Source organism: Sabethes cyaneus, chromosome 2 (assembly GCF_943734655.1).
Source record: "Sabethes cyaneus chromosome 2, idSabCyanKW18_F2, whole genome shotgun sequence".
NCBI lineage: Eukaryota > Metazoa > Arthropoda > Insecta > Diptera > Culicidae > Sabethes > Sabethes cyaneus.
Window position 1 is genome coordinate 91,583,377 of NC_071354.1, and position 12,358 is coordinate 91,595,734.

Below are 12,358 nucleotides of genomic sequence, written 5' to 3' on the forward strand. Positions count from 1 at the left end.
CTCCATGAAGCCGGCCTGGTAATTTCCCACAAATCTATTGGCTATTGGCGATAGTCGATGAAAGAGGACTTGGGACAGCACTTTGTAGGCGGCATTCAGGATAGTGATGGCTCGGTAGTTCTCACAATCCAGCTTATTACTTTTCTTGTAGATAGGGCAGATAACCCCGTCTTGCCACTCCTCCGATAGTCGTTCCGTATCCCAAATCTTGACAATAAGTTGATGCAGACAGCCGGTCAACTTGTCCGGGCCCATTTTAATAAGTTCCACTCCAATCCCAAGGAACAATTTTTGCTTATTAAACGTTTAACCGACAGCTTTTATTCAGCACATGCTGTATAGCTGCTTTTCAAGTATGTCTAAACACCTCTGTTCAATGCTTATACAGTTGGTTTTGGAGAATTTAAGCAGCACAGTGCTGAATATGGGCGTGGAAGATGCGTTTGTATGACTGTTAAGCAACGTATAGTAAAATGTTTATTCAGTACGTATAGATATGTTTATTAAACTTCTGCTGATGACACTGAAGCTACGTTTATTCCACAGCAGTTCAACTTTTAGACAAGCAAAAAGAAAAAAATAGGCAGGAAGTATTTTTTTTTATTTTGTGGGTTTCGCTATTTTCATGGCCATTTTTGTATGCATATATTATAATTTAATAAGAGACTTTAGTAGAAAATCATTGGTTGACTCTAAATTGATCAAGCCTGCCATATACTTTTTTATTCACCCGGGTTCGAACTTACATCCTATCGGTCGGAAGCCGTCAACGAACACATCTGAGATAATCTGACATATGACAGGCGCCGAGTTTTCAGCCGATGTAGATTTACCAGCTTAAGTTTGTCAAGTGTGGAACAAAAATTGGCTAAAATACATTTAAGCGCTGAAGAGTAGTTTCTTAACTCATGTTTGGCATCTGCTGTACAAGATTACTTTAGAAGTATTTATTCCGCACATTTAATAAACTATTTGTACTAACATAAAGCATTTCGCTTGTACCACCAGCAACATAACACAGTCGCAACGCAGAGGACTTTTTTCTTTTGAATATTGACGACGGTGAGCGGTGCTACTGAATAAAATTAACTGGAAACCAGAAATCCAGAATGTTCGGTTAGCGATTGTTCATTTAGTTAGCAGTGATGTGACTAGCAGCAGCAGTGATTAGTTAGCAGCAGGAGTGATTCGTGTTAGTACCGCAGAGGAGGAGTACTTTTGTCACCCCGTCATTAGTTTACGCAGATAGTCCTGAGCTTCCAGAAAACAAAAAAAGAGCAGCGGATGGCACGAGAAGCAGTGGTGTTTTCGCGCACCGGCAGCGGGAGCAGTGGTGGTATCGCCACTATGCCACCCGATCATAACAATTCTGGCGGCTTTAGCCCGACGGAATTCATCTCGCTGAGTAAATCCATTGTGAGTAACTCGCAAAGCGTCAAGCAGCCGGCTGCTTTTGGATATAAGTTTGTTAAAGTTAAATTTCGGTACGACGAGGGACAACAACACACCGAGGGAAAAGATACACACCGTACAGGAAACACTTAAAAGGATTTCCACGACCAGTAAAGATTTGCGGCGGCTAAAAGTGGTTATGCAAATGTTTTCTATTCTTAATGTACCAAAAAAAAAAAATAAAAATAAAGTGCACCTAACATAAATTTAAAGCTTAAATTATAAAGTGTAAAGTATAAAGTGTAATTCAAGTTATTGGTGTTATTGGCTGCCATCAAGCACCTTTTATTCCACACCTGCTCTTGGTGGTGCTACTGATACGTTTGTACGACGATTAATCGACACATATTCCACAATTCCTCTTAGCAATGCAGCTGATGCATTTGGGCAACTTTCATTCCGCTCTTATTCCACACTCGCTCTCAGCTATGCTGCTGATAAGTTTGCGCAACGCTCATTCCACACTTATTCCACTTTTATTCCACACCTTCTCGCAGTAATGCTGCGCAACATTTATTCCACTGTTATTCCACACTTGCTTTCAGCAATGCTGCAAATTCGTTTGTACAACATTTATTCCACTGTTATTTCACTTTTATTCTGCACTTGCTCTCAGCAATGCTGCTGATACATTTGCGCAACGCTCATTCCACACTTATTCCACTATTATTCCACATTTGATCTCCGTAATGCTGCTGTTACGTTTGCGCAATGCTCATTCCACTCTTATTCCACTTTTACTCCACAATTGCCCTTGACTGACACGTTTGCACAACGTCTGTTCGACATGCATTTTCATGGTAGCTTTTAAGCGACCATTATTCCACATCTGCTCTTAGCCGTACTGCCGATACGTTTGCATAACGTTTATTCGACTCTTATTCCGCATTTATATAACAACGTATAGATGTTGATTAGAAGCTAGAAAAAATATAGGTTATGACGTTTAAACAACAGACAATTCAGTAAATTCGCTTATTCAGCACCGAATGCTTTCAAACAACTCTTATTCCACACCTGCTTGTTTAGGTGCTGCCGTTTTGTTCCTTGGGATGCTACCCTTTCCCACTGCTTTGTTGTTCTTCAGCCGCTGGATGGCTGGATGGCTTTAACTTCCCTTATCAATGCGGGTGGCACATCTTCCTCGCTTGCTGCACCAATGTAGTGACTTCCTCCGCTATCATGGTCTTCCGCCTGCACGCCATTCAGGTGTTCATCGTAGTGCAGCTTCCACCATTCGATCACCGCACGGTCATCAGTCAAGATACCTCCATCTTTATCTCTGCACATTTCGGCCCGCGGCACGAAGCCTTTGCGAGATCCGTTGTATCTCTGATAGAACTTCCGTGTGCCGTGAAAGCGGTACAGCTGTTCGAGTTCTTCGCACTCCTTCTCCTCTTCGTGGCGCTTCTTCTCCTTGAAGAGTCGGGTTTGCTGCCTCCGCTTCTGTTTGTATCGCTCCACATTCTGACGGGTGGCTCCACGCAGTATTTGTACCCGCGCTGCGTTCTTCTCAGCCAATATCTGCTTCCTCGTCAAACCATTCGTTACGTCGATTCGGTACCACACTGCCTAGGACGTTATCCGCTACGCTGTTAATGGCTGTTTTCACGGCATTCCAACGGTCCTCAAGAGGGGCTTTATCCAGCTCACTCTCTTCCGGCAGCGCAGTTTCGAGAGATAACGCGTAGTTTTCGGCGACCTCCTGTTGCTTCAGTCGCGCTAGATTATACCGTGGTGGGCGGCAGTATCGTATGTTGTTCACAACAGATTGTTTTTGACGTATCCTTGCCATCACTAGGTAGTGATCCGAATCAAAGTTAGCGCCCGGATAGGTTCTGACGTCGATAATGTCTGAAAAGTGCCGACCATCTATCAGAACGTGGTCGATTTGTGATTCTGTCTGGTTGGGTGATCTCCAGGTGTACCGATGGTAGAGGTTATGCTGGAAGTAGGTACTACGTATGGCCATGTTCTTGGAGGCGGCGAAGTCGACAAGTGTTATGCCGTTTTCGTTCGTTTGCGGGTGAGCGCTGAACCGTCCAATCACCGGTTTGTATTCCTCCTCCTGACCAACCTGGGCATTACAGTCCCCGATGATAATTTTGACATCATGTCTTGGGCAGCGGTCGTATTCACTCTCCAACTGCGCGTAGAATTCGTCTTTGTTATCATCGGCACATCTGAGGTGAGGGATGTGCACGTTAATTATGCTTATATTGAAGAATCGGCCCTTGATTCTTGATCTGCACATTCGGGGGTTGATCGGCCACCACCCGATCACCCGCTTCTGCATCTCGCCCATCACTATAAAAGCTGTGCCCGGCTCGTGTGTATTGCCGCAGCTCTGGTAGATGGTATGACCATCTTTATACGTACGTACCATCGTTCCTTTCCAGCATACCTCCTGCAGCGCTACGATGTCGAACTTGCGGCTCCTCACTTCCTTATAAAGCACGTGGGTGCTTTCGAGGAAATTTAGAGACCGACAGTACCATGTTCCTAATTTCCAACCGTTAGTCCGTTTTCGTCGCCTGGGTCTTTACCGATTGTTCGGATTAAAGTTGTTATTATTACTTACGGAGTCCATTGCTTTGGTTTTTTTAGTGGTTCAGGCTTGCAAAGCTCGCAACCAACCCCACAGTATCGCCGGAGGGCAAACGTAGCTCGAAGGAGCCCTCCTCCCCTGTCAGCATACGACCTTGGTTTCCACCGGGGTAGGTTACCCGATCTCCACCGAGGTTGCTCGTATCCCGGCTGGTACCACGAGGAGGTAGGGGTAGGAGTTGCTAGGTAAGAGGCTGTGAACCACTGTGGGGTCTATTTTATGCCCAGTGTACAAGGCACCGATGGTACGCATTACCAAGCCGTTTACCAGCCAATGCCCAGTTCACTGTTTCTACCTGATTGTGGATAAGCTTTTATGATACAGCAGTTAACACTCCACCAAACCGTCGCCTACTCCTATTGATTACACCGAAAAACTTTGTAACTTGTACCGGAGAGTTGCTGTGACAGACTGCAGTTGTCAAGGCTAGTTTCTGTCAACATGATGACATCGTAATTGCAATCAACAGTAAGAATAATAACGTCGTCGACTTTCGTTTTAAGTCCTCGTACATTCTGGTAGTACATCCAGATACGACCATTATCGTCGCGGGGTGTTTCGGTTGTATACACTGCTTCAAGCTGCTTCGGTTGAATATACTGCAAAGACGAATCGGAATCAACGAAAAAATTAATGTTGGCAATTTTGCACTTGTCCGGTCTGTGACTTTGGTGATATGTTATTTGTTTCCTCTTCGATATATCCACATCCATATTCCACATATCCGGATAATTCCAACACTTTTTCGCACCATCAGATGATTTGGAATAACTCGTGCAAAGAGTTTGCTCTATCGGCGCCGAACACTGCTGGCAAATATTCGACATACTTCCAGCGTCGCCAGCTGGTCAGACCAAACACATTCGCTGACCGCGTACACTTGCGTCAGTGTAGCGAACGCAAAAGCGGTTTCGCATAAACGCCGCCGGAATCTTGTGTTCTCATCAACGTCATCTATCTTCTGTACGCAATTACTCTAATCACGTGTATCTGAAATGAATAGACAACCCGTTGCCGTGCTGTAGTCGCCTAATAAGAGCGTACGCATTGCTTACCCAAATGCGACGAGAGAGAACCACTTTGCCCCCTCCTTCCCCCCTTCCGTTTCGCTATGCGTGCACTTCAGCGTATCCGAAGGATTTACAACGCTGATACCGGAATGAGGCAGCGAGCAAGAATTTGTGCATCCCATTGTCGTGGCACGATGATTAATGGCTTCGTTCTGAGATTTTCAGCGATATCCTGAACTGAACACAAAACTAGGACGCGCCTGGTTGTGCGTACCGTCGACGTTGGTAGCAAAATGGTAGCAACGCATACATTATATATTTTGCAAATTACACACATACACACACTCACACGTTCGTTGCATAGAAAACATTCTTGCTTCTCGTTGCCTGCCAGTTCTCATAACCTGAGAATGAAAACTTGTCTGCTTTTATAACCGAGGCTTTCATATTTCATTTCCATTTCAACGCGCCTCGACCGGAGGACAAGCTAGGATGGTGACAGAAAATTCTTAAATTGGAATCCATGAAATAACCACCAAAGTACAGATTTGGCATTGCCAGCTAGAAGAAAGGGATTTTGCACTTCGTCGCACTTTTTTCACGATGTGAAAGATCATACGGATGCGTTTATGGTTCCCCTTTTTTGTCCAAGCTGTGTCTGTAACACATTTACAAGAGGAAAAAGACTCTGTCGCAGTCGTTTTTCTCACTGCGAAATTGCAGTCTTGCATATTCATTACACGTTCGGATGAGCAATTTAACAATTTTGCTGCAATTGCACTTGAAAGCGGATGCCAACGACAACGACATCGCCGGCGGCCTAGTTCTCCGGGTAGAAACACTTTGTCGCCACATAAAGCAGCGCACGGTATAAGAATGTTTTACATAACGATTTATGAAGTTCTGAGGATTCTCTATTTACGGTGAACTTGGTGCAATTCACTCGTAGTCTAACAAAGATTCGTGTTAATTTGAAGGATCCTTCAGTGTATTTGGACATTTTCATTTTCATGTTTATCTTTGACAAATCTGGCTGGGTAGGAATAAATTAAAGCAGCTGCCATTTTTCTAATTTCCGTTGTACCGGTATTCAGACAATTTGAAAAACCAAACGAATATTCTGTTCAGTGAACTATACGTGTACTACTCAAGGGATTACTCTAGAAATTGTGTGATGACCTCGTTTGGACTACTGAATATCACGGAATGCTTCATTAAGGGAAACAATGTCCATCGCTGTGCCAGTTTCTCGTGATCAACCTGCGGATTCTATTCCATACATGGAGGACTGCGCTATCGACGTTCGTGTGAATGTGGTCGCGAACGGCTGTGTAGTAAAAAGACTGAATGTTCTTCTTCATCCGGTGGAAGTTTGATTAGAGATTTTCCGCTTCAAGAATTCCTACCGCAGCTGGCTGGAATTAAATGCCGACCAGTGTCAGATTCACGCTAATTACACATTCGCACCGAAACCTGTAAATATCCTTTTATTAGAGTTACGTGATAGTGGTGAGTTCCGTGGAATATTCTAATGAAAATAAAAATAGACAATGAATTTCATGTAATAAAATATAGGCTACCTAGTAAGAAAAAAATATTTTCATTTGGCATTTCGTATCCTCGTTGGTAGCATTCGCCATTGTCTCTCAAATCCCACAGCAATTCGCGCTGTTGACTGTCCTGGTCGCTGCCGTTAGTCAGCTCGGCAAAGCTTTTTTTTTCAGACCCAAGCGATACTCGAGCCGGAACTATTTACGGACTCGCTGACTAGGTTTGCCGCGCGCAGATGGCATCATCGGTGGCATGAACTCCCCAGCAGGGATTGTTTTCAATTTCAAATGAAGTATCAGGTACAGGCACTCGGTTACATGCTGCAACCTGCTGGCTCACTCATTTTGATGGAGTATTCGTGATGCATATTTAACGAAGGCTCTGCACTAACTTCTTTCCACGCTGCATGCTTCGTGCCAGCAGATAATATTAGCGTGAATGCGATGCTTGTTGCATAATTATGAAGCTTATTCTGTGTTTTTTCGGAAAATAAATTCTAAAGTCAACAGAAACAGTATTAAATGGATGCTACTTTTATTACGGAATGTCACTCAACACTAAGATTTATTTTGTTGTATGTAGAGTACATACAAAAATGTCTCCCAGTTGGCTTCGAGGTGCGACGCCGGTCTAGCAAGCCAGTTGCATGTTCCAGTGCATGTTCGAATCTCGAGAGGATGTACTAGGAAATGCTGTAAGATTCAATAGGATCGTAGCACTAGTCCTGAAATTGTCCTATATTCTAACAGCTGGATGCGAACCCAGGTAAACAACAAGCATTACCAATGCTATTTACATGCAAGCCAATAAGCATTTAAGTCACCTTAATTGCTACTTAAATGCTACTTTGGCAAAATATACAGCTACTTTACTGCTAACCCTCTTATAATGCTGACAATGCTTGTTAGCAGCTGGTAACACCGACAAGAAGATTCAAAATAGAATTTTGCATGTTAATTTACAACAGCTACGCATTCAAAAAGCTAATATACAGCAGCGTGCTATATAAAACGCCAGATATGCTAATAAACGATTGATTTACTGCTTGTGGTAATGCAATAAGCATTAAGGTTACCTGGGAAGTCTGTCTTTTTATAACTGAAGATAAAGTTTTGAAATCGGAATGCAGCATTCAGGCTTTCCTTTACGTTACATTCACATGGGATGTACTAGAAATTGATGTACAACTCTCTACTATTATTTTATCACTTTTTCAGAATTCATGGGTTTTCGATTATTATTTACTAGCTGATTTGAATTAAACTTGATATGATTTTGATATTATTGTCACAACATTTTGACCAACGTAAGAGTACGTAAGAGCATGACTGTAATACACGGTGAAACAGCAAATATAAAATATACGAAAAGCGTGACCAAAACAGGCAATTGCGGTGCTGTGTTTCGAAAGTGGTCAACCCGATAAGTTCTTTGTTCGCACAATTAAAAAAAAGTGACCGAAAAATACGGTCCCATATGGTCAAAGAGCGTACCGAAGTCCGAGCGCGTGGTTGTGGTCAACTGGTTTACGTCGATCGTCGAAATATGGAATCTCTCGTCATCCCATTGAATTCGAACTTTTCCCAACTTATTGCTCATAAATTCGGCGCAATTTTGTTTAATCGTGGCTTTGGTCCAGTGAATGCAATTGCATATAGCTGACTGTAGTGTAAATTACCAAATACACCCTCCGGCACGCTTAATGCAGTTTCCTGGGGCCCGAAAGAATTTTTTTATCACACGTAATTTTCTGGGATGTCGTGTGAAACTGAAATTTGATTAAAAGCGTACCACATTCTGGTTAGCGGAAAGCGGCATAGCGCTGAAACACAAGTTTTTGATTTGTTTTGAATGGCGGCTGGGAAAAAAGGAGATGTATGTGCGCACGGCTAGTATGAAAAAGGCGTGATTGCATTTTATGGAATGCATGTACAGTTTGGGTTGATATCCACTCAGTACAGTACACGAGAACAAGCTGACCAGGCTTTTCGTTCCATTATGCTTTATAAAATGTCACTGAATGTGTGTAAAACAACTCGGCCCCCGATGGAGGGGCTGGTCAATATTGTTACGCTTCGCTCACTATTTTGTTAGAGTTTTTAAGCTATCGATTTTAATTTTTTGATTCGTAACAGTTGCCGTTTAAAGTGGTTTATCGAAAATGCACACATTTGTAAGAGTGCATTAGTTTTTGCATGTGGGTATTGAGAATGTTTGATCATTGATGTCATGGCACTAAGTAATGATTTAGGCACAGACAAACAGACGATGTAGAAAAGCGGTACCATTAAGTACCATAATGGTTGAACTTTTTGTTGTTGTAGGATTTTGGCTCTTTTCTCATTATTTTTAACCTTTGTAGTAATTCCTAATAATGTACTGTACGTGTTGGGCAAGCCAATTGTCATTACATGGACAACTAGTCATTTGCTTCAACACGTTCCCATTCAGGTATAATATGGGTTATGAAACCAATAACCTTCCCGGGACTGGAAGTGAAGGAATTTAGTTCTGCTCATGTCTAACCCACTATCAACAGACATAACACTCGTTTTCCATTCTTCATATCGATTAAACCGTCATTTCAAATTTGGGCTTAGTTGGGAACAGACTTGTTATAAACACCGTCCGGTGCGACACGGCTGCTACCCATCCAGATAGGCACCGCAACGGGCACTTTTGATAATAGAATGCACTGGCGTTGCTACATATTGGCACGCTCCCCGAAAACGCAAAAATCCATCGAAGTGCTTTGTCTTCGGCTAAGCACCGGTAAGCACCGTACCAACGACGGCTTGCATGATTTCGTTCTTTGCTTTCTTTCTTATTCTTTCATATTCGGTGTACGTGACTGAGTTGTCAGGAAGTTCGGGCTCCGTGCTCTAGCCGTGCTTTAGCCGTGCTCTAGCAGGTGCCGGCTGGTGTAAGCTGGCACGGTTTCGCTCGCAAACCTAAAGAACCTATATAACTGCTTAGTGCGATACGGTAAAAACTTATGAACGGTAACGGGTGCCTTCCACAATGCCGTGTTTGTGCCATATCAGCTGCTGCTGCTCAGTAAAAATTATCAATTTTTGGCCCGGAGCAGCCCGGAGCGCACCGAACACGCATAATACTGTACCGAACAAAAAAAATCGGCACTGAGATGCAGTATCATATTAGTTCAAACGAGAGCAGGCGAAATACACCGAAACCAGTAGGGGCATCTGGCCCCTACTGTGCCATGCGGGGCTCTGGTACGGTCGATCTTTGTTGTCCTTAGCGTTTCGTGGGAACAACATAGGAGTCCTGCCCAAATTCCCTTATGGGTTTTACACCAAGTGCGTTCTGGCCAACATAATTGGCTTCGCTTACAATTTGCTGTCTGATCTGTGTTAGAGACTGTTTGTGCATACACTCCGCTAGTCAAATAGTTAGAGTCGCACAAATAAATCTTCAACACAAACGGGCAGCAAATTTGTATTTATACGAAAAACTTTTCAATGGCTCTGTCACCATCGCATTAGTTCAGGAGCCATATTTTCGCAAGGGGTACTTTCATTCGATGGATATTGAAAACCAGAACTTTGTTGTTTTCAGCAAAACTGGTATGACAAATCCTCGTTTGATGCCCAGGGCATGCATATTGTTGCATAGGTCAATAAGTGCATGCCTTATCTCTGAGTTGACTACTCGAGATATTTGTGCAGTCACAGTAGAACTCGTCGTGGATGATGTCCATAGGCGTTATGTCTACTGTTCTGCATACTTACCACACGATGAACCGTCTCCCAGCGACGATTTCAGAAATGTGGTGAGATACTGCCAATCTAATGGGCTTCCACTCATTGTAGGCAGTGATGCCAATGCCCATCAGATCATTTGGGGCAGCTCGGATATCAATCTGAGAGGCTCTGATTTGATGGAATATTTGAGTAGTACCAACCTTGGAATACTCAACATTGGCAATTGTCCAACTTTCATACGAGCTGGTAGAGAGGAAGTGTTAGATATAACACTCTGTTCTAACAGGATCAGTCATGAGTTGGCACAATGGCATGTTTCAAATGAGACACCAATATCTGATCATTGCTTTATATATTTTGATCATTTGGGTGTCTCCTTCAACGTTGCAACATTTCGCAATCCGAGATTTTCCGACTGGGAACTCTTTGAGGAGGAACTGGCGACGAAATTTCAAGGATTCAAACCGACGATTGAGTCATCGATCGACTTGGATGTGGCTGTAGATGTCACAACATCTTTTATTGCGGAAGCTTTTGAAGTAGCTTGCCCGCTAAAAACTATTAAAACGACTAGAGGAACACCATGGTGGAACTCTCATCTTGCGGAACTAAAGAAACGATGCAGGAGAGCCTGAAATAGACGTCGGAGGGATAGCGTGGAGCCTTTCAAGCAGGCCCGGAAAGCCTATGCAAAGGCTCTACGATCTTCAGCACGCACGAGATGGCACAGGTTCTGTAGCAACGTTTCCAGTTTCGGCGAGGCAAGTCGACTTAATAAAATACTGTCAAAATCGAAAGATTATCAGGTTAATAACATTCGAAGTTCGAACGGTGAATACTGTTCGAATGACAATGAAATCCTTGTCAAGTCCTTGAATACATTGGCAAGTCCTTGAAATGATGGTGGCTTTCCCCTACTACTACTACTATTATTACTACTACTACTACTACTACTACTACTACTACTACTACTACTACTACTACTACTACTACTACTACTACTACTACTACTACTACTACTACTACTACTACTACTACTACTACTACTACTACTACTACTACTACTACTACTACTACTACTACTACTACTACTACTACTACTACTACTACTACTACTACTACTACTACTACTACTACTACTACTACTACTACTACTACTACTACTACTACTACTACTACTACTACTACTACTACTACTACTACTACTACTACTACTACTACTACTACTACTACTACTACTACTACTACTACTACTACTACTACTACTACTACTACTACTACTACTACTACTACTACTACTACTACTACTACTACTACTACTACTACTACTACTACTACTACTACTACTACTACTACTACTACTACTACTACTACTACTACTACTACTACTACTACTACTACTACTACTACTACTACTACTACTACTACTACTACTACTACTACTACTACTACTACTACTACTACTACTACTACTACTACTACTACTACTACTACTACTACTACTACTACTACTACTACTACTACTACTACTACTACTACTACTACTACTACTACTACTACTACTACTACTACTACTACTACTACTACTACTACTACTACTACTACTACTACTACTACTACTACTACTACTACTACTACTACTACTACTACTACTACTACTACTACTACTACTACTACTACTACTACTACTACTACTACTACTACTACTACTACTACTACTACTACTACTACTACTACTACTACTACTACTACTACTACTACTACTACTACTACTACTACTACTACTACTACTACTACTACTACTACTACTACTACTACTACTACTACTACTACTACTACTACTACTACTACTACTACTACTACTACTACTACTACTACTACTACTACTACTACTACTACTACTACTACTACTACTTAGACTCATTGGCTTTTGCTCGGAGACTTGTCACAACTGAAGCGATTGAGTGGGCCGTGAGCTTCTCTCCATACAAATTTCCTGGAACAGATGGATT

At 42.5% G+C, this 12,358-nt stretch overlaps 1 protein-coding gene across 1 annotated transcript; it reads right to left on the minus strand.

Moving 5' to 3' along the window:
- Window positions 1–11,400: 11,400 nt before the first annotated feature.
- Window positions 11,401–12,060, minus strand: LOC128737364 (uncharacterized protein DDB_G0271670-like; the record flags this gene model as incomplete). Its single annotated transcript, XM_053831987.1, has 1 exon — window positions 11,401–12,060. A coding segment is annotated over one exon (660 nt), but the record flags the coding sequence as incomplete, so codon positions are not given.
- Between the last annotated feature and the right edge of the window lie 298 nt (window positions 12,061–12,358).